The sequence below is a fragment of the Neolamprologus brichardi genome, chromosome 11 (assembly GCF_056152115.1).
Source record: "Neolamprologus brichardi isolate AB-2024 chromosome 11, ASM5615211v1, whole genome shotgun sequence".
Lineage (NCBI taxonomy): Eukaryota > Metazoa > Chordata > Actinopteri > Cichliformes > Cichlidae > Neolamprologus > Neolamprologus brichardi.
The window spans coordinates 26,578,520-26,602,565 of NC_142114.1; the positions used below are offsets into that span (position 1 = coordinate 26,578,520).

The following is a 24,046-nucleotide window of genomic DNA, read 5'->3' on the forward strand; positions in this document are numbered from 1 at the left end:
TTTAATACCTGGGGGGCCGGTCTTTAGTCAAAATGCCCGGGCTGTTTTCTTTTGTCACAGTCCAGCCCTGGGCACAACACGCAGTGAATGCACATCACAAATCAGCTTGCATAGACACATTAGTTGTGCCTCTTCTTAATGACGGTATCTTAACTAACAACCCCAACTACCAGACTAAAAATAACTTCGCCTACTGGTGAGAGGGACGTTGTTAGCTTTCCACATTCCGACACTTCAAAAGCTTCAGGAGCTTTCCGCTCAGCGCAGCATCAGCACCATGGAAATACACGGATACAGCTGTAGACTTTAGACACAATCCATTTTTGGGACTTTCAGGTGTATGGACCAATGTTTTATTTTCTGATCAAACCAGAAATCTTTAATGAGCAGCTAGATTTGTCTCGCATTAACTGGCTGAGGTAATGCCAGTTAATGCGACATCGAAGCAGCTGGAATCCACAGCTGTGCGTGTTCATGGAGCTGCTGGACATCACTACCTGACAGGTTTAACTGTCTTCAGAGGCCTTATTGACAGTATTTGGCTCTACATATCTGTGTGAGCAGATTTACTCTCACATGAGTGTCCTCAGGTAGCCATCTGAATGCTGGACGCTCGGAGACATGTGTCTCTGAGTGGGAGACCAGAGATCACATTAACATGTGTATCTCTGTATTAACAGACATGCCATATTGGCTTAGTTTATTTTTCTTATCATTGTTGTGAGGAGACCATAAATAGCATTTGTATTTACTGTTGTACAGTTCATTTGCTGTTATGGATAAAAAGTGTCTTTTTTTTTTTTTTTGTTTCAAAATAGCTGATAATTATTCGCTGACAGCTGCCAACATCTGCAAACAAATATAATTCTATAAAGTGGTTCTAAATCATGTGTAACTGTTCATATAGAGCGTTATTAAATTTATTGCTAATGCAATCATATGGCACACTGACCTCTGAGGAAATTTTAAATGGCACTCGCCATCAGAAAGGTTGCCTACCCCTGATGTAGTGACTTTACCTCATTTCACAGCTTGTTAATACTGGTAGCCTTTTCTTCACATACAACCAGCAACAAGCATGTCTCTCAGCACAGCTTTTTTTTTTAAGCTGAAATAAAAGTTGGAGCTGTAGCACTTCTATGATTCTCCACCTTAATGGGCCACCAGTGTTGCAGACCTTCTTACCTAGCAAGTGCTTCTTAAAATATGAAGTAGATCTCTTTACAAGTGTCAGATACTTACTATCATCCAGCTACAACATGATTTGACTGTGATGTTGTTCATGTCCTCTTCACCCACAAATTCAAAATTATGCACACCTCCACAGACTAAAAGCTTTCTTCTCTGCAATCCTGCCAGCTGAGCTGCACTTGATGCTAGTATGTAGCGACTCATAAAGGACAGAAAGCAAAACAAATATGGAGGAGATTTTTTTCACAACAAATACAGTAAAATGTAACAGTAACTGAAAAGGGGTAAATAACGCAAATCTAAGTATACGAACCTGAATGCGCTAAGGAGTTACTCTGGAATGTGTTAACCTCAAGACTCTTACTGATTTACTGAATAATGTGGGATGTGGTGGATTGACTGTTTTGGCCTCTGAAGTGGGACGTGCTCCTGTATTACTTAAAGACAGTCCCAGTGACTTTCAAAGAGTGAGCTTTTGGATTTAGAAAAAGAAGACATCACTAACATTGGATTAGGACTCTCGGAACTGCAGAGAAAAAGTCAAATTGTTAATAAAATATGCTCTTTATCATGTTTTATGTTCTTGTCAAAGTCCAGTTTTTGTATTAATGTGTAAGGTTTCCTCTTTGAGGCCAGTAAGTCATTCAGTTTTCAACCTTTTTTTTTTGTCTGTTGTCTGAATCAACTGTACGGACATATACTGGAATCAACAACCCATGACGGTGCACAGAGTTTGTCTGTGTCACAGCTCAGCCTCTGACTCATCTGACAGAGCAGCAACTCAATTTTTCTCCATTTTTCTCTGTCACTTTCACACAGAATGGGAGGCAATTGCTGCATCTCTGTATGTTTATTAATAGAATCAGGTCCTTTTCTCTTCAAGATTCTGCAGGTTTTATCTTGTGAATTTGGACCTTCACTTCATTTTCATCCTCTTCAAAGCATTTTTTAAAAATCTACATGGACTTGATATGTAGTCATAGCAAGTAACATAGCTTTTCTCTGCATACTGCTAAAACATTGCAAACATGACTTCAGAACTTTACTGTTATTCTACATTAATTATGGGAATACTAAATATACGACATCTTAAACAGTACTGTAATTTATTGTTATTTGTGAATACAGCAGAATGCTAAAAATGCTGTATTTTTGTGTAGTGTTACGAGCTTATGCAAAGGTGTGGTGTCCATCATCCTTCTTTCCCTCAAAAAATCCAAAGAATTGCGAATACTCAAACACAGCACTCTAGCATTGGTCAAATGTTAGTGAAATATGCATACAATGTTAACCTCATGGGTCTTCACCAAACTGTCCTCAGGGTCAAGGTCATATTCGTCATTTTAATAGGGACTTTTCCTTCTAGAAGACTGGTCAGATTTGAATGAAACAGCATTAATTCCCCTGGATAAAACGGAGCCTTCTCAGTGGATTTTAATTCTCATTAGTTTGTTCATTACAGCCAACAAATGACAGCAAAGGATAACTTACTTTCTGTGCTTCAAACATTACAAGAACCTGTGAATTGTGATGGACCATGAGGTGGGTGAGTTATTACATCACTGACGTTCTAATTTTCTTTTTCATTTCAGTTAAAGCTCCGTTTCATTTTGTAGCTTGAGTCCTTCCATAACTCATCTCAGCGAAATCATGTTGCTTGAAGTCCTAACATTTTATGAAGCTTGAAGAGGTTGTTTTTATAGATAAAGTCTACAGTACTTTAGTGTAATATGAGTATAGTTCATAGTACAATTTAAGTCTAAGGATACTACAAGAGGAATACTGAAATAGCAGCGTAATGCCTTGCACCACCACACAGTGGTTGGCACTGTAAGCAAGAAGGTTCAGGCTGGAATTTACATGTTTTCGGTGTGCCTGGTGAGATTTCATCCCACAGTTCAAGAACATCCTTTTTAATTAATGGCTGTTTTCAAATTGGCTGTAGTTGTGGGTGTTGGATCAATAAAGTGCTTAGAGTGCATAGCATAAAGCACTATGTGAAGGTAAATGTGTCCTGTTGTGTAAAGCACTTTGAGTGGTAAGTGGGATGAGAGAAGTGCTACTGTATGTAAATGACTCTCCATTTCCATGAAAAGTATGATGTTGTAAAGCTTGTACTCTATGCCACATAGTATTATGACAGTTCTGTTCTGGTATCTGATCACTGGATGAGAACATAAGTACACTCTGTATTTACTGTGGCTGTCATGCAGAAACTTCCAACTTGTTGCTCATGATTTGTAAAGGCTGCCAGGCTTTTAAGTTTATCTACTTGAAACCAGTTAGAAAAATTGATTATTAGAAACATGCTCACTCTTTTATGCACCAAGCTGAGGTGTAGAGTTGGTGTACATTTGCAAGCTTTATTACACTGCATGTTTAATCTGTGTGCATTAAAGTTATTTAAATGAACTCTTTAGCAATAACCCACTACTCTGTCTCTCGCTACCTTTTTCAAGTGTTTTTATTTTGTTGTGTTGTTTTTGTGGCCTGCTCTTCAATTATACAAACCTTATATAGTTAATTTGTCAAAGAAATCTCATTTTGTCAAGAGCACATATTGATCTCGGGAGGCTGTCGACCATCTTTCCTCTATAGCGTAGCTGCAGCTGCATACATCAGATACTACACCATCACACAGCCTGAAAGAAATCAGTCTCAAGGGTAACTCAAATAGATTTGATCAAGCACTGTTACGTGACACTCTTGCATCCTCCAATCCCCACACACAGTGTATAAGAGCTGCAGGCCCTTGGTGAGTTGGTAGCAGATAATTGCATATCATGTGCTTGCAGCAGCCAACATGTTGACTCGGTTCACATCCAAATATATGCCACAATGTTTTATTTTTATTAATAGCTGTTGTAGTATTTTCTTTTAATCTTCTGTCTTCAGATATCACACGGTGGCTATCTCGCCAGCTCGTCACGTAAACATTTTATACAGCCTTTTACTGGCTGCCTTTCCCTTTATATCAGGGATTTGTCTGGTCCTGTGACCTGCTTTGACTTGTCAGTGGACACGAGTGTAAAGGCCTCCATTTCTGACACTCGTCAAGCCAGCTTAGAGTCAAAGCTGCCCTCTTAAGGAAGGTGTTAAAGACATTAGTTGAAACTAAGCTTATGGAGCTCAACCATACTGATCACATGAGAGCAAGTTTAGGAGGAAGTGAGATGCTCAATTGCAACTGGTGTCAAAAAGGGAGAGATGATCTTCTCTTGCAACCAGCTGGAGGAAGTTAAAAAGAAATAATATGAGCATTTACTCGTACCTCTCAAACTACTGGCTCACATGGAAGAGAAGCAGTGATGAAAAGAAAAATGGAAAGATTAGGATTTAAAAAATGGGATGAAACAACCAAGTCTAGGCATTGTTTTTCAGGTGCTAGTACTGACCGCTTTTAATTGTGGTAGTATTTTGGTAGTATCACAGGACTGCACAGCCCTGTGAAACAGCTGAGTATACCCCTACTAAGTACCACCCAGATCCTAGCCTAAAACACTTGATTCACTAAGTTCCTGAGGAAGTGAGTGTAGAATGACCACTCGGTAGCTTTCTTATGATGCTGCTTTATTGAACATGTGTCCAGCATGGGTTATAACAGCACAACAACAAGTGTGGCAGCTAAGAGAAGAACTGCACATCGGCAGCCCTGCCGCAAAGCATGTCATGGTGGCGTAAAGCCTCAACGCCCACCCGCTCGACACAGGCAACCCAGTATATGACAGTGAGTAGGAGTGATTTATACATTTTCTACTAGATTTATACCCCAATAAACTAAAAGAGGTTGTACCACAAATACTATTTTTAAATAGACCTAGTTTGTTATTGGAGAACTGTATCATTAGCATATTGTTACTAGCCCAATAGACAATGTTGTAAGCTAGGTTAGCAAGCCAACTAAAGTTAGATATATATAGTCAGTCCATTTTTATCAATTTGATTGGAATATATAATAATAAATGAAATAAGCTGTATTAAAAACTCAAACAAAAACTGTTATGTTGAAATTTCAGAATAATTTATTCCTGTTTTCAGACCTGCAGCTGGAAAGCTTTAAAAAACTATTCTGAACCAAATGATTGTTCTGTTTCATTTGTCAGTGATAGATTGCGCTAACACTGATGTATGCTTTGCAATATTTCATTCTGGTTCCAATATTAGTCAAATTTATTTTAGGTAATGCTAAATTAAGTAAAGGGAAATTACTTGTAAAGGAAGCGATAGCAGCACAGATGCTTTAGCACTTTTTATTTTTCAGTGGTCGAATTGATCGGTGGTCCTTTGGCTCTCTGCGTGTCAGCTGTAATTAAAGAATAATGAGTCAGGTAGCCGAGATTAAATCCATCGACAGAAACTGTTCAAAATATAATCTGTAATGACAGAAATAATGTATAACCTTCCAGATGAAGTTCTGTTAGGTCTATTGAGAGGCTGTGAGGTGCACGATATTTCATCTGAGGTGTTCATAAACTCTGTTAAAGATTAAGCTGCACAAGCATGTTGAGAGTGCTGCGAGAGAGAAGTGCGTGTCTTCTATGTGAGAAAGTGTGAACACAGACAAACATGTACAAAGTTCTTATCTTCTTGGTGCAGGATTTCTTCTCCCTCTTTTGGGAGGTAATCTCACAGCACACCACTGAGACAGAGAGGCAGACAGCGGCTCAGCGATATTTGCTACAACCAGAGCTCTCTTTCTCTCCCGTCTCATGCATAAATATCACTGTGCTATAGGGCAGAAGATGCCCTCAAGCCTGGATCTGAAATGAGCTTACTACCTCCTAAATCTTAACAGTAATCTTTATGGGGGAGAAGCATCGATCTGACCCCAGATACTGATCTGGGGTCATAAGTAAGTAATATCAGCTGAGCATCAGTAACTAAGGTATGCTGAAGCATATGGAGATATTTTGAAGGTGGTAATAAAATCGCAACTGGTGATTAGATTGGCAGAAGATATAAAAGCAGTTTTTCCTCGAAAGACTATGCTTCTCACTGTCTTTATAAGGGTACGATGAAAAGACTGCTATTTTACAGTGTGCCTACAGTAGTCTGCAGTAGAAGTTTTTTACACTGAGAATACAATTATAATTCTAAGGGCTATAAATCATAAACATTAGTGTTTCTATTATAAGCTGTTTAAATCATTTACAACTGTAAATATAAATACATTATATACATGCACTTGCACTTAACCACTCTAATCAGCCACTCAAATGGACAGCAAAGCAAATGCAATAATTAAGTGACTCTGAATATGGCATGGTTGTTGGCGCCAGATGGCCTGCTCCGAGTATTTCAGACACAGCTGATCTACTGGGATTTCCCCCTATAGCCATCTTTAGAGTTTAAAGGTCCGAAAAAGAGAAAATATCCAGGGAGCCACAGCTGTGTGGAAGAAAATGCCTTGTTGATGTCAGAGGTCAGGGAAGTCATTACAAACGAGGTCTTCCAAAGCAACCTAAACATCTCTAAATGCACAACACATTGAACCTTGAAGCAGCAGAAGACCACACTGGATGCCACACCTGTCAATGAAGAACAAGAAAGGTCAGAACCTGGCACACTTTGGGCCCCTTAGTATCAACTGAGCATCTTTTAAACAGTCAAGACTACCTGGGTATTGTTGCTGACCTTGTTCATCCTTTTATGACCACAGTGTATGCATTTTGTGATGGCTGCTTCCACCAGGATAACACATCATGTCACAAAACTCAAGTCATCTCAAACTGGTTTCTTTAATGTAAAGGCTAATTGTACTCAAATGTGCTTTACAGGAACCTGATCTCAGTCTAATAGAGCACCTTTGGGATGTTGTGGAATGGGAGTTTGACTGTAGATTTGTTGGCTGCATAACAAATCTATAGCAACTGCACAATGTAATCATGTCAAAATGGATTAAAATCTCTGAGAATGTTTCCAGCACCTCGTCAAGGTCAAGGTCAAGGTAACTTTGCTTTAGAGAAAAAATGACAGCATTTGGCATCCCTTTAAAAACACACATACCTAGTAAAGATATAAACCTCACTGTGGCACATATATAGTAATCTTAATATTTCGAATCAAAAACAGTTCTTATTTAATTCAGTGACAGCAACGGGGACAAAGCTATTTTTATAACGCTTTGTCCCGCATCTCGGAAATAGAAACCTCCGTCCTGAGGGAAGAAGCTGAAATTCACCCCTTAGAGGATGGGAACCATTTTTAAGGATTGATAAAGCCATCCTCTGTACCTGCTTAGAGTACAGGGAGGCTAAACAAGACTGTGGCTCACCTATCAGACGACTGGACCATCTCACTATCTGATTTAGAGAGTTTTTCTCTGTGACAGAGGTCTGACCAAACCATGCCACAAACAAAAGGATAAAACAGACTCAATAAAAGAACGACAAAACAAAGTTACAATTTTTTGGTCAATGTGGAAATGAGCAAGTTTCCTAAGACAATAAAGGTGCTGGTGACCCTTTTAACAAACGGATTTGCAATTTTGATCAAAGTTGAGTTTTTCATTGATTATGGTCCCAAGATATTTATATGATATCACATATATCATATGTGTCATATATATATATATATATACATATTTATATGATATGATATTCACCTCGTTGAATCTGTGCCAAAAAGACATTTTTCCAGAATCGTGTTGCAGTACAGTATGTCTTTTAAGTTTATGAGACTTTTTTTTATTCACAATATAAGAATGTAAAAACAGAATTTTGTAAATTTATAGAGACTTTCATGTTAAATTGATTTGTTCTTCTTTTTACTGAACAAGTATTTAGGCCAAAATAAGTGACAGAAATGATCAATCTGAATCCCAAGAAAGCGATGAACATACACGACTTCTGCCACGCAATTTCTCATAAAAAGTGCAGAGAGGAGAAAAGGAAAGCTGCTAAAAATATTTCTAGACAAACACCATTTTATGCATTCACAGAGCAATTCTGTGCAGCATTTCCAGTTATAGCGTGGGCTGGCAGATGCAGTCAGCAACCTGCGGCGATCGTATCAAACGACAGTTTTTGGGTTTGGTCTGTATACAGACAGTGTAGCGTCAGAAACTGGCAACCCCGCTGTGACGACAAGACTCTCGGAAGCTGGGCAGAGTCACTGCATCTGGCTGAGTTTGTCAAACGCATAACTGCTGTTCAGTTTGCGCTAAAGGGACTAATTTCTGTTTTTTGTACACAATAAACAATGTGTTGTTTATATTTATGTGTCAGCTTGAAATACCTTAGCATGCATGTATATAAGATCATTAAGTGCCTGCTTATAGGGGATTTGATCACTAAGCTCTTTCTAGAATATTGTACGATCTTTACCTTTCAATATAAAGTCCCTTGAGAGAACTATTGTTGCTCATAAATTAAGCTTAAATGAACTTTTTCCCTGTCTACAGTGAGCAAACAGGCATCAATTAGCTCCGTAGCTCGTGAAATCGATCTGCTGCTGTTTTCAAATACAGCCAAGAGCATTTCAGCGATTGCTTAACTGCTCCTTTAAATACACAGACAGACTAAAAAGTCGCAGTGCATAATCACAGCTAATGTTTATTTTCACTTCCATTACCTAGTCTGCTGCCGTTAAGTAAAAAAAAGTCATTTCTTTTCATGTGTCAACTTTCTTATCTAAGCTGATAAAATGGCATGCTCCTAGGGTCCACGTGGCTTTCCCTCTGATTTGGCCTTGTCGGAAGAAATGAACCATGCACAGCAATTATTTTATGCTTTCCACTCAAACCAAAGATTTGATCTGCATTTAATTGAACATGTTTGGGTTCTCAGGTAACAGGCTCAGGTCTGCTGTTGTTGTTGCATTCGTTTCTGCCTGTCTCCGTTGTGCCGTTTCCCTCCCTCTGTTTCTTTGATAGTGCCTCTGTCTCCCCTGTGTGTGCGTAGCTAATAGCGCTATCTCCCTTGTAATTGCAGCGGGTCAGACCCAAAAACAGCAGAAGCCTAGTGTCCCCCCTCTTCTCTCCATCACCTTCCAGATTACAGGTAGGTGTTTTTAGTCATGCTGTCACAAAGCCCGTCTCCCCGATTTATGCGTCCCCCGCCTGCCTCACCCCTCCCTTCTGTCTTCTCCCCTCCTCCAATTGCTTTCATCCTTTTCATCTTTCCTTTTGGTTGCTTTTTCCATTTCCTTTTGCCATGTTTCCTTTGCTTTTCCTCATGCATTTCCTGTCCTAACCTCTTGGTTAGTTTGTAACTTCTCCTCCATCTGTCTCCCTTCTCATTGCACCAACTCTTCTTGTCTTCTTTTTTGTCAATCTTCATTTTCTTCTTTCCTCTCCTCTTTCCTCTTTATTTTTCTTCACACTTCTCCACCCTCTGCTTTGTCTTTACTTTTCTTCTTTGTCCTATGTTTTTGTCATCTATGGTTCCTGCTCTCTTTTTGTTTCTTCTCTTTTTGCACTTGTTTCCTTTCCCATCATCCTACCCTCATCTACCTTCACTCCTTGCCTCCTTTATTTGCCTTTTTTTGTTGTTTCCTTTGGTTTTTATTCTTTCTCTGTCTCTTCTGTTTTCTGTTTCCTTTTCCGCTTTTCTTCTTCCTTGTTCTTTTTACAGAAATGACACCTTAGAGTTTGTCCCAGCTGCTGTAATGCTTTAGATAATTTAGATAATCATAATCACGTTCAGTGTACACGAGCCAGTTGTGCAGTTACAATCCCAAACTTTTGCTCTCTTGCCAGTTCTTAGTGTTGTTTTCAAGTAAAACAAAGGATGACTAGTTTTACACCAAAGTTCTGTTTCCTACTGGATAGAAGAATTAAAGCTTTGAAGAAACTGTAAGACAAACTTTGTTCCACTACAAACGGAATACGGATAGCAAGACGTTTCCCACCGCTGCAGACAGTAAGCCGCACTTGCAAGAGGGATTTTTTTCTACCGTTGTCATTTTTGCACAATAGAGGAATGGACTCATTGGAGAGTACACCACAAAATGGACTAACAGAGAGTCAGGATATTCTCCAGGATATTTTCTCCCTTTTATAGAGAGGCTGATACACTGTCAGCCCCCGATTTAGTATTCACAAATGGACTGATGTTAAAAGATTGAAGAGAGTGTAGTTCTCCAATAAGATGTGGATTAACAGTGGCTCAGCAAACTCAGTATTTGACTTTCAGTGTATTTGTAAAAGGAATTAGACATTTTGCATTTCAAAAGGCCCTTCTGCCTTTCCCTGTACAGTTCTGAAGGATTTATGATTTGGCTCTCCTGCCTATGAGAGACTTTAAGCTTTAGATGTCTTGTAGGAACAGTTGGGATACAGGAAATAAACTGCTTCAGGTTCAACATGAAGAAGAGTTTTTTTTATTGTTGTATGAATCTTAAATATCTTCTTTTTAAAAAAATGCACTCCGGTATTAATTACAATATTTCAAAAGTAGAGATCAATCCATACTCAGACTTTGTAGAGAAAAAGCTTCTGATATGTATTTTTCATCATCTTGTTTTCAACCAAGAATCAGTTTTCACAGAGAGCCGATTTTCTTATAGGGGCAAAATCTACTATAGCTGTACTTCCTGTTACAACAGATGGTGCCAGTTTATTCTCCTACAGCTTCACATTAAAACCAGACACAGTCCACCCACACTGTTACAGTTAATTAACGTTCATGTATAATCGTTTACATTTATGATATTGTATTGTGTATAACAACATGTAGTTAAACAGGGTTTTTGTAGTTTCGTCTGTTGTATCCCCGCAGTTCACCTCAAAACATTTTCAATTTGAAGTAGGAAATCTTAAATCAGACCTGGTCAACTTTTAGCTCATATTTTCATAATTATGTTTCAACCGTTCATAATGGTCGGCTCACTATTTTAAACATTCATTCAGTACCTTTAGCTACTATTCAAATATCTCCCCCTGTGTAGGCCACGTTTCAATTATTAAATTAAACAAAAATAACTGTAATAGTTCATCTTTCCAAGTAGTGAAGAAGTACCTTTTACAGTACTTGTCATTATTCCTGGGAATCAGCGTTTTATCGTTATCTTTATTAAAGCCATATAGCTCAAAAAATGTTGAAGTCAGAATTCTGCGCAGAATGAAATCTGATTTACAAGCTCAGCTTTGCAGGTTTTCTGAGTGTAGCTGCAGGACGAGAGGTTCAGAAGTGTCCATCAATATGGGGAGCTTCAGGCAGAGGGTTGGACTTGTCTGCTCAGTGAGCCAGACTCCTTCTAATCAGGAAAACCTGGAAGCATGAAGCTGGTGTGCTGCTGACTTCATGCTTTAAAGGGATGATTTCAAATTGTAGGCAACACACTTATTTTCTTTCTTTAAAAGTTACACGAAAAGATGAAGGCCGATCTCATATCTGTCTGGTAAATATGAAACTACAGGCAGCAGCTGGTTGGAGACGGGGAAAAACAGCTAGCCTGCTTCTCTCCATTACCTCCAAAGCTTATGTCTCATGTCATCAAGACAAATTGCCATTTTAACACTTGATTGGTTCAGCAAACCAACAATCAATCAGTCAACAAGGTGTAACGTGTTAATTAGCAAACTTAAAATGTTGTGTTACGGAGCCAAGCAGTTTGTTTACCTCTGGTTTCAGGCTTTATGCTAAGATAAGTTAACTGCAACATGAGTCAGGGCTTTAGTGGGATCACCTTTGATCTCTATTTTCTGTTTTGATTACATAGTTATTCCATAAACAAAGTAGATATCAGTGTAATGGATATCTGTCTTTCAAACATAGGTGTAACAACACCTGTAGGCTTTGCCATTTGACATGTCAGGAATGAACTATTCTTTTGGTTGCGCAGTCAGCTGAAAGCTCTGTTGACAGCACATTTGCAGCTGGCATGCCACCTGCAAGCATCTTTTTTTCCCCACAGTCCAGTGAATGGTGTTGTTGCCTCAACTTACATGCAACACTCTTTTAAATTTTCTCTCAGAGAAGGGACTTTGGGTTCCCAAGTGCCTCTTCAGCTTGTTTGGCACCACGTAAGCATCAGTCAATTCTCCCAACGCAGTGTGAGGGCTGTTGACACCCCTGTTCCGACTGAGGTCATTTGCAATAGTTTCTATGGACACAGAAAAAAAGGGATCCATTTTTCGCACCATCTTCTCTGTTCTTCTTCACGTAATGTAGTTACTCCGGTTTGTCCACAGGCAAAAGTGATTTTTTTTTCCCAGTTTTGCCAGTTTGCTTTTATTTTCTGAGGGAGCCGGAATTGTAAAGATAAAAGCAGACCTTAAAGGCAACCAATCTAAATGCTGATGGTGTCATTGTTTGGAAAATACAGTCAGCAGTCGGTTTTACTTTCCTGAAAAAGAAACCTCTCTATTGCCTTTTTGCATCAGATTAAATGTATTACTTTCTGCTAAAACTGTGTAAACAATACAAATGGAAAATATGCGATTAAGCTGCAAAACCTTAAATACTGCGTGTGGTCAGGGTTGTATCAAAAGTCCCCTTTCTCCTAGTCTCTTTGTTCATTTCCTGTCAGCCTCTAGTCTCACGAGGCTCAAAAGGGTGAAGGGGAAAAAAAGAAAAATGTCTCTGAAAGCAGAAACATCCACTTTGAAATGACACTTGCACGATTTTGTGCATGAATAAATGCATTAACTTTGTATCTTCAGGAACTCCACACATCAGATTTATTTATCATGATGCAGATGTGTAGAAATGTATTCTGCGCAGTTGTCACAGAGCTGTTCCTTGCACGGTGATAGCATCTCCTCTTTTCTTCCCCCCAGAGTTCAGACTGGCACGCATTTACCAGTGGTTTCGTCGAAAGAGCTTTTTTAGAAATCCAGCATGACATGACTAGGAGAAGTAGATGCCAAATTACACCTCATGGAATAAACATGAGCCAAGATATTGTCCGTGTTCTCTTACACCTTTAGTGTTGTATTGTTGCCTCCTCTTCCTATGTCTCCGTTGAGAGTCCGTGGGCAGGGCTTCACAATGTTTTATGCTGCTAGCAAGGCGTTGTACGAGATAATCATTGCTAATTTATCATTCTGACATGCTAACAGGGAGACGATAAACAAAACAAAGGGATAATAGTGTCTACTTCACAGGCATGTTTTGTTTTTTCACTGTGGCTCTCATCTACCCTCTGCAGGGATTTTATGCCAGGAATAAAAGCAAATAAGCATTTTTGCGTCCCTTGTTCCTGCTCCTTTCAATGCTGCTAAAGAAGAAAGATTCCTCAGAATTAGGCTCATTTTATCTGCTGCTTATTGTGTGTTTCCCTTTTGTTTATCTGCACAGCCTCCCGCCCAGTGGAAAACAAGCTGTGCGAAGGTCCAATCCCCAACAGATCCCAGCTGTGCCAAATCCCCTGTCCCATCGACTGTGAGGTATCACCCTGGGGTGCCTGGGGGCCCTGCACCTTTGAAAACTGTGATGATCAGGCTGGAAAGAAAGGTACCTGAATGGTTGAAATATGTAATTCAGTCCAAACTATTATAGTCAAAAGGTGATTGCTATTTCTAACTGCACTCTATTACGTTTGGCACTGTGGCTCTGTTTTGCACCTCTCAATTGTTCTACGTTTGTGGAACTGCATACATGTAACGCATAAGCTGGGGGAGTAGCAGCAAGACTCCATGGCGTGCACAGAACAGATCGGCACTATGACATTCAATTCAGTTCCATTTATAGAGTGCCAAATCAAAACAACAGTTGCCTCAATGCCTTATATTGTAAGGTAAAGACCCAACATTAATACAAGGAAAACAGAGGAAAAACTCCAACAATTATATGAGCATCTATGAGCAAGCGCTTTGACAGTGGGATTTCAATCACCCTGCAGCCTAGACCCATTTCAGAGTAACTGAGTGAGGACTTAGGATCACCCGATCCAACCTTAACTATGTGCTTTATCAAAAAGGACAGTTTTAAGCCTAATCTTAAAAATAGAGAGAGTCGCTGTCTCTCGATTCCATACTGGAAGCTGGTTCCACAGAAGGGGAGCCTGAAAACTGAAGACTCTGCTTCCCATTCTACTTTTAAATACTATAGGAACAAGAAGTAAGCCCACAGTTCGAGAACGAAGTGCACTAATGGGGTGATATGGTACTATAAGGTCATTAAGATAAGGTGGGGCCTAATTGTTCAAGACTTTGTATGTGAGGAGCAGGATTTTTTTCTCTTTTTTTCTCCTTCTAGTCCCTGTCAGGACTCTTGCTGCAGCATTTTGAATCAACTGAAGGTTTGTCAGGGAGTTTTTAGGACATCCTGATAATAATGAATTACAGTAGTCCAGCCTAGATGTAATAAACACATGAAGTCATTTTTCAGTGTCACTCCAAGACAGGGTGTTTCTAATTTTAGAAATATTGCGCAAATGGAAGAAAGCAGTCCTACATATTTGTTTAATATGTGCATTGAAGGACATGTCCTGGTCAAAAATGACTCCTCACAGTGTTATTGGAGGGCAAGGTAATGCCTCCAGTCAGTTCATTTAGTCAGGAGTCGGGATGGAGGTGGGTTTCAAAGCAGGTTGCAGATTCGCCAGTCACATTTTTCCCTGGTGACCAACAGTTGCCAGGGAGTCTCCGAGCGGCCTCTAAGCCTGCGTGACTGAGGCCTCAGATAGGGTATCAGCTGAGCCTTCAGCTAATATGAGCTGCCATTATCAACTAAAACTGTCTGCTCTAAGTACTATACTCAGTGTGTCACGTTTTACGCATTATTATGCTTTATCAAAGCTGTTGTGTTACACTGGTTTAAAATAATTACAGACACTATCTAAGACCGGCTGTTCAGTGTTTTTTCCTAAATACTCCCCCTTCTCGCCTCCATGTAGTCTTCATTATAGGAGATAAACAAGCCAAAAATAATTCGTCAGTCATCTGTCACCCTCTTGTGCTCCTGGCACCGAGATAAATTCTCACCCGATTCAGTATTTTGTGCTGAAAATACAAGAACCTCTTAAATTATTCCCTGTTATTGTTTCTAATAATTATAGCTCCAAAACAATGAAAAAAGTGGCTGCTGTGTATTAAACGCTGCTTGTACACCATCCATCACGTTTGTTATCTTTTTGTACGAGGCCGTTATAATTAGAATGCTGTAGAATAATATGATTGAGCCTGAATGTGCTTAATGAATATGCAGTCTTTATATCGTTTTACATTAAAAAATATTCTTATATTGGCTTTCACCTTACCACATAGCTTCAGGGAATATCGCTGAATTTTTAATGACTGATTGTCTCCAGTAGTAGCAGGTCATCTTGTTACAAAATAGGTAAAAAGCATACAATTTCTAAGGAAACTACAGCAGCCTAATTACATTTTCAGTCGAAAATGTCCCTTTGTTGCATCAGAATATGGCAGTCTTTGTTCATAGTGTGAGTGAATAACAATGTTTATGCAAATTTTGCACATAAGTATAAACTTAAGCAATGAAGTGAAATCATGAAGGTTTCTTATTGATGAGCCAGATCAAGAAACGAACCATCAAACAAACATTTAAGTGCTCAGACTTTAGTAAAGTAAAATGTAATGTAAGATCTCACTATTTGTAAAATCCTACATTAATAATATTAAATTAATTAATAGTATAAATCATTTTATTTTTGCACTATTTTCAAGTGGATTAATGGTTCAAAAAGATGCTTACTTATGTTATACTGGAACTTGGTGCACACTCTCAGAGTCCAGTGAACAGAAGGTTTTAACAGTATTTGGTTGGAGCTGGGAGTCAGAGATGACCATATAAGTAATATCTTGTCTCACTGATGTAGGAAGAAGACTGAGTGCTCAAAGAACTGACCTTTTGGCTCACAGGGATTACTTGCATATGCACAAATGTAATTTATTCAACTGTTCACCATGTTTTGTTAGAATATCCATCACTGTAACAGTTTTTATATGACAGAAAGTAAGGAAAAACATGAAAGGCCCAGTTTAAACAGAGAAGTAGTTGGTCTACAGAGAAATACTTGCTGTATATACGATTGTTTTAGGGGTGTAGCTGGTCAGCGTGGAGCCTATTTAATTCATTAGTCTCCAACCTTAAAGGAGGATTATTTATGCAAGGATTTAAAGATAAATCTGAGCATTTGTGATATTATTTATAGTGTAGTTTAAAAAAAGAAAGAAAACCTCTAGAGGGGAAATTATATACATGTATTGCATGTGCTAACCAACTCCTATCAAACCCACCTGTGACAGATGAAACTAGACAATTAAAAAAAAAAAAAGTACAATGTGTATGATTTAAAAAAAATATCACATGATATAAATAAATACAATGCAATAAAATTGAACTTTTAACATGTAGTGGAGTAAGATTAGGACTATTTTCCCCTTATGTATGTGGTTGTGTGAAAAAACTAAAGCCTGCTATACGCACAAAGGTTTGTCAGTTGTGATAACTGTCTTTGCACTGCAGGTTTCAAACTGAGGAAACGACAGATTACGAACGAGCCAACGGGAGGTCCTGGAAACTGTCCACACCTTGTGGAGGCGGTGCCATGTGACGAGCCCACTTGTTACGACTGGCAGCTGATCAGTCTGAGTCCGTGTATTCCTGATGATGGGAAGCAGTGTGGCTCCGGCACCATGATTGTGCAGGTCCAATGTGTCAACAGCAACGGTGAGCGAGGAATGTTTAATCCTAATGTGCCCCACATTTTCACAATGAGCCGAGTCATTTGTTAAAAACTAACCACACTCTTGCTTACAGACAGTGTTTGTTGGCTGACATTGATGCTTGCTCCCTGCGCATCCTTGCATTTTGCTGCGTTTTCGACCCACCTTGATTTGCAATAAAAAGAAATTGCTGGTCTGCCCTTGCATGAAAAATCCTATATTTTCAAGGTCACCTGTCCACCGACCCTGCAACTCTTGCAGCACAGCGCTGTACGTGAGGAGATTTCCACAACATGACTCCCAGTTGCCATTCGTCTTTGTGAGGAATGCTCTCCCTTGGCTCCCCTTCCCCCCTCTCCCTGTTAAAGCTCTTCTACTTTAACGCTTCCTCGGTTCAGCGTTGCTACCTCTCTCCTGCCGTCTCTCTCATTACAGTTTCCTCTCTGCACGCACAATTAAACCTTACTCGCTTTAAATCAAATCAATCCTCGAGCCCCGAGTCTTAGAGTATCTCGTGCCCTTTGCTACTCCCTGATTTTTACTGCTTCTCTTTATTACTGTAAATCTTTAATATTAAGGGTGACCGAGCAGAGATACTTTGTTGAGTTCCTCTTGCCTTCAGCTATCAGACATATGTATGACAAAATAAGTCACAACCAGTGTTGGGAAGGTTACTTTTAAAATGTATTCCATTACAGATTACAGAATACATGCCCCAAAATGTATTCTGTAACGTATTCCGTTACGTTACTCAATGAGAGTAACGTATTCTGAATACTTTGGATTACTTAATATATTATCATGCTGTTTACAACTACATGAATGTACTATTGTGATTTATTACTGTTACTGAAGGTCCGCGGCTCCGAACCGTAGTAAAGGGACCTCTGGCTAATACGGTGGGTTCTGTGTCGGGCTCGTAGCCGAAAACTAGCTTTACTTTGTTGTCTGGGTCAACTTTGCTTGCATGAGACAGAGAGAGGAGTTGAAAGGCTGCTCCAACAGAACTTATTGTTTTTGGAGGAAAACACGAACACGGTGTACAGTCGAGTCTTAATAGCTTACTTACAACTGGGCTCGTCAGGCACTCTTCTTGCCTGCAGTGGTTATTATTATATTTACATGCTTCCAGCTCCCGTTTTTGCTCGATGACAGCTCGTACTTTTCCTTTTTCTCCCTCCCTCGCTCACAGACACATAACGGGTATGGCAGTCCATTCTCCCTGCAGCACGGACTACACTGCCCATGATGCTACATTCTTTAGAGCTATACCTGTAGCATTCTGCCAATTAGCTTAGCACAACAACAACAAAAAGGCCTCTCTCACCCAGGAAACACGCAGAGAGAGAGAGCGTCACCCTGTAACCATGGCAACCGTAACGCTGCCACCTGGAACAACAGAACGTAGCTGTCAAACAAAACCCAAACAGGCCTGACCCGCCACAATATGAAACAGGGAAGTACCGCCGTGTAATCCATTTATTTCAACAAAGTAACTGTATTCTAAATACCACCTTTTTAAACGGTAACAGTAACGGAATACAGTTACTCATATTTTGTATTTTAAATACGTAACGGCGGTACATGTATTCCGTTACTCCCCAACACTGGTTACAACACACTATTGAGTTGGGTTTTGTTTTTTTTTGTTTTTTTTGAGCTGCTGTGAGCTGTGCATCAAATAATATGGCACGTTTATTTAGTCAGCATGTAAAGTTATACTGTGATGTTGTTCTGGGAATCTCATTCAGTTGCAAATCTACTCAGTAAATCTTGAATTTATGATGCAGTGCAGTGACTTTGTTCATGTTTTCCACACTAGAGAAGTTGATTTGTCCTTCTAACGTCTCCCACAAATCTCACTTCATGCATCAGCTGCAGGTGCTCAGTGAAGCTGGGCTGCTGGAAACTCTCCCCTGTACGGCCGGAGTACAGCAGAAACTCCGCACTGTTCTTTCACACCATGACTTTGGTTGATTGATCCCCGCTCACATTCACTCCCTCATCTGATGAAAATTGATTTGTTCTGTTTGGATTTTTGCTCTGCTTTTCGCCTCAGAGATTTTTCACTGCAACGCTGGCTGTATTTTTTCTCGGAGTGTGTCCCAGCCATAAAAGAAAATGCCACACAGCCAGGCCCCAGACAACAGACGAAGGTCGATACAAATGTTATTGAAACTGGCTATTGATATTCCCCATGCTGACTGCCTGCCCACTTAGACAGGGAGCTGTTTCTTCTCTGCATACTGAGCATGGAGGTGTTCCTCTCATAGTGGGTGTTCTGTTCATTCATGTTTCCTCTGTGCGAGTCTGAAAACTGCTGGGGTCCCTTGTCACTTCTTATTTTCATGCCTTCTTAGTTCAGTCATGATTGGTTCACTGCGTATCTGTCAAAGTGACATCTTAATGCAGAGTCAGGCCCAGTCTGACTTGTGAAGCTTCTCTTTTGCTTGAATTTTCAATTCACTCATTGAAAGGTTTACATTTGCTTGTGTGTGTGTGTGTGTGCTGCCGAAAGAGGAAAATATTCTCCGCCTGGTTCATGGCAACACATGAAGCAAACCAGACAAATGTGTGGGTTATTTTAATCCACTTAAGCGTGATACCAGCAGCTCATCAATAAACCATGAATAGTTGTGTAAAAATGTGGGAATCCCATGTGAATGTGCAGTTTCCATGTTCAGTGCCACTTTGTTTGGAGACGAGCCACAGTCAATAGTGCATCAGTATGAATATTTTACAGCTAATCAATTTAAAAAGTCATAATCATCTGTCATGTCAGTGTATGGAACATTAGTGTAGTTATAATCCACTGCCACATTAGGGAAATTCTCTGCAGAAAGAAAATATGCTGATGTGACACATCTACATTTAAAATGTTGTTGTTACTATTAGTGTCATTATTATAAGAATTGCTATAACAACCATTTTAGCACATTTCCCCCTCCCTCTCTTTGGGTCATCTGTCTTCTGATAAGCAGCCCCTCGTTAACAGAAGGTTTGAACAGCATACACCCCGATGACTCTCATGTTACACGGCATTTAAATGATTTTGCCATTGTTTTAAAATGTTTTTAATTTTTGGTGAGGGAAATTCTTGGACTTGTGGATTGCACCCGTGCACTACAGATTCAAGCTTACTAGAATTTGCTTCTAACTTCACCCTCTTGTACGAACATGATCACTTCTGGCTCCATTACCAAAGTGCTAACATTGTAGCTTCAAGCTTTGTGGCTTTGTCCATCTGTTATATGCAGTCTGTTTGGTGGTTTAGACTTCTGCAGTGTAACTTTATGCTATGCAATACCAGCCACGATAAAACTTTTCCCCCTCCCATATCCCCACTCAAGTCAACTATATTTATTGCTCAACTTTTTTGAGGTCTTTATACATTTTCCATCATTCATGTAGATAGCTTCAACAATCTCCCTACAGGAATTTGTTGGCATTTGTGAGTTTTTATATTGATACTATGACATAATGATAATGAGTCGATGAGATGATGTGATGCTTCTCTCACTGATAAATTCAAAAACTGAGCATAAACATTGGCCTTGAACAAGTCGATCTCAGTAGTTGCAGATGCGTCCATTTATTTATTTATTATTTGACCTTTGGCTAAGTTTAATTTAAGAATCCACATTAGTAATATTTTACCCATTAGATGAAACAGTGAAAAGAATAATAGTCCCTCTTTAACTGTTGCAACCTGTGTGCTTTTTATCAGATTTATTATTATTTATTGCCATTAGTTCACAGGAGTTTAGAAAAAAAAGTTTAATTTCAGTTCTCAAGCAGCACAGTCATATTAATAATTTGCGCACGCCCAACTATTATAAACTAATGTTTCATAACCATAATCATAACACCCAAAGCAAAGCTGTGGCTGCAGCCACAGTGATCGCTATGTCACCGCATGGCTGCAATCATAATCTCAGCTACTGCCTGTCTCAATCAGCCTCAGCAGCATTCAGTGAGAGAGCTGGGAGAGCTCCTCTATTTATCTTTCTAACTGCAGTAGTACAGAGTGTGTCCACAACCAGCGCAGTCTAATACTTAACATAGTTTTACAATACAAAGTTGTCTTTTTGCATAGGTTAGATTGCAAGATTAGATTATTATGAGGTAAAACAAAAGTAACATTTTACACAGTTATCCCTCTGAAGGCTGACATTGGGCCCCAAAAACGGCAGACCTTATATGTGGGACAAGCCACAAATTTTTGAAACCAAAAATGTGATTGTTAATAATACATTGTGTTTAATAAGCATATCTTATTTGGGGCTCAGTAGAATTTACTGTATGTATGAATAGACATACAGCAAAATAGATCATGCATAAGACTCGAATGTATGAGTAAAGTACAGTAACTGTGAAATTTTAAGCTACTTATGTACAGTATTTGATTCAATCTGCTCTCCGGGCTTTTCTTGTTTAAAATCTTTTGTCTTTTCTTGTCTTCGCATTACCTTTTGTATACACAAAAACAATTAAACAAAACCAAGTTTATGCTGCCACTTAAGAGAACAAGCGTGACTCAAAAATCTAAAGTGGGCCGTGTGCTTGACATTGTGCCATCAATTAAGACACACAGCTGTTCACTTTCTCAGCTCTTCCCTCCGCCTCTGTGCTGAAATGTAACGGGTAACAATGAGATTCTTGCAATGAATGTTTTCCGATTTTTTTCAACAATGATAAGCAGACTTTTAGAGCAAAATCAGAAAATTACTTGTGTTTGTGTTTCAGGTCTTTATCTGGTTTATATTTTTCTATTTAAACTTTAATCATGTTCTTGTTTTGAGTCACTTTATATATTCACTTTTAGACATTTTCTTTGATAAAATGGCCAACACAGGTGTTTAATTACTGTATATACTGCAAAGCACCAGGATTTAATTGGGATGTTGATGGTAAGATAAACTGGGAATGTTTTCCCTTTATTAACTCAAGCAGGACGGTTATATGTGCTGCTTGAGAACTGAAATTAAACATAGGTAATACTTAGGGGCGCAACAATACTTCGATACAGTGCTTTCGGTTTGGTACCCATATGTATGAACAATACAAAATTTTTAATTTATTTCATCAACTTTCCTTCTGACGGTGCTGTCTGTGTTGAGCGCTTAGTGGATCTGCGCTCGACAGTGCAGCCTAGGCGGAGTAGTCGAACGCAGATTCACTGAGCGCAGGGCAAGCTAGCAAGACAGAAGCTAAGCTTGTTGCAACATGGCAAATTGAACCTCCCCCACCCTCATTCAGATCTGGCGTTTGGAACTATTTTGGTTTTCATGTGAGGTATGACCCGGAAGGTAAGCACGTCATGGACAAAAGTAAAACAGTATGTCGGATGTGGCACGCAATGCTCAATTACATTGGTGGGAACTAGTGCGTTAGCACAGTTTGCTCGTTAACGTGTTGACGCCGTCCAGTCCCACGCACAGGGCGATCCGCAGTAGCTCGTTAACGGAGATTTGCCGTGTTGTGGCGTTAACGTCATTTCAACGAGATTAACGCTGACAGCACTAGTGGAAACACAACGAATATGACTGCACATTTACTCTGACAGCATCCTAGTGCAAAGACAAGTGGAAGCAAACAAAAACAACAAGCACGCATGCTACAAACGTTACCTGAGCCATTTAGACAGCCGTTAGCACATGATTCTCCTTATGGGGACCTGATATGTTTAATATGCTGCTGAGAATATAGCCCAGAAGAAGCGTATAGTATAGCTTTTATTTTGGAAAGAGCCATTTCTCTTTAATAAACTCTCTTTTCCAAAGATGAGTGATTTCTCAATCAGATAGATTTTTTTTTTTTTATTACTTTGTTGTTTTAGTAACATTAACCTTAAAAACTGTACTTTTGAGTTAAAATATATATTTATAATTTTAATAAATGACAAATTAAAAAGGCATGAACATTTTTTTGTATCAAAAAAATATCAAACCTGACACCAAAGTATCGAACCGAACTGTGAATTTTGTGTATCGTTGCACCCCTAGTAATACTAATGGGGCTATAGCTGTAATGTTATGGTTTCATGTGTAATATGGAGGTGAAATAATGAGTCATTTTGATGAACAACTGTTTGCATGCAGAACCTGTCATAAATTTATCCTTAAAAATGTTTCAATTTTAATTTTCAGATGGTAGATTCTGAGTATTCCGCTATACTGAGAAAGACATATCGAATAAACTGAACCACCTGTTATACAAAACCTGTTATATAATACAAAATGACCATTGGGACTTAGAAACACACAAATGGAAGTTTTGAATGTATTGTAATTGCCAATAACATCTGGAATTTATTTAAAGCACTTGTTCAGCTGGTTTCTGTATGATCAAATAGATCAAATCATAGATCAGATCTGGCAAACAGAAATGTCTTGTGATTCCCATTAGAGTGAAAATGACTCTAATGTTGTTTTATTACAGAATACCCTTACTAGGTTCAATCAAGGTGACTCAGCCTGTGTGTATAGATAGATAGATACCCACTGCAGAAGTGCATATACTCTGAATTGACCTGTAATGCTGAAGGTGGTCCAGATGTGCACAAGCAAAAAGCCTTGAAGGAAAGATCAGCCAAGTATAACTCTATAACTTTATAAGAAGAGTTGCGTAATTTTATGATCAGTGATCATCATAAGCAGATTAAAACACTTATCCTATTTTTTGGGGTTACCAAGTGATCACCCCAGCCTCACGACAAGCGACCATTTATGGGCTTTTGACCCTGTTGTGTGTTCTGTTTTGCTTCAGGAGAGACGGTGGATAGAAATCTCTGCACGTCTAACCCAACTCCAGAACCTGTGCCCTGTGAGGTGCCTTGCTCAAGAGACTGTGTGCTCAGTGACTGGACGTCCTGGTCCACTTGCTCTCAGACATGCTCAAGCAAGACCATTGAGGGCAAGCAGATGAGGACCCGCTCTATTCTAGCCTACAACGCTGGGGAAGGTGAGTCTGGACCCGCCAACAGTCGACTGTCCGTGGTATATGGAAATATATGGAGATGAGGCCTGAATATTGGCTTAGTCACAGCCTTTCAAGTCGTCCTTTGCTGTCACTCTTCGAATGTCTGGATTTCACAGTTCTCTGCATGTGCATTTGTCCTTATCTCAAACAGTCTGCTTATCTGTCCTGGTGATTATTTCTGTTGGTCTGTCTCCTCGCCTGACACTCACTTTTTTATCTCTTTCTAAGATCATTTCTCTGCATATGCTTATTCTCTCTCTGGTTTTAAATTTCTAAGAGCGTCCGCCGTGTTTTGTTTGT

General features: G+C 39.3%; 1 protein-coding gene across 1 annotated transcript in view; it reads left to right on the forward strand.

Moving 5' to 3' along the window:
• thsd7ab (thrombospondin, type I, domain containing 7Ab) overlaps window positions 1-24,046 on the forward strand; it is a 214,462-nt gene that overhangs the window by 84,362 nt on the left and 106,054 nt on the right. Inside the window, exons 5-8 of the mRNA XM_087848450.1 lie at window positions 9,123-9,191; window positions 13,434-13,589; window positions 16,566-16,769; window positions 23,534-23,728. Of these exons, the coding sequence (XP_087704576.1) occupies window positions 9,123-9,191; window positions 13,434-13,589; window positions 16,566-16,769; window positions 23,534-23,728 (624 nt within the window). The remainder of the gene's footprint in view (window positions 1-9,122; window positions 9,192-13,433; window positions 13,590-16,565; window positions 16,770-23,533; window positions 23,729-24,046) is intronic.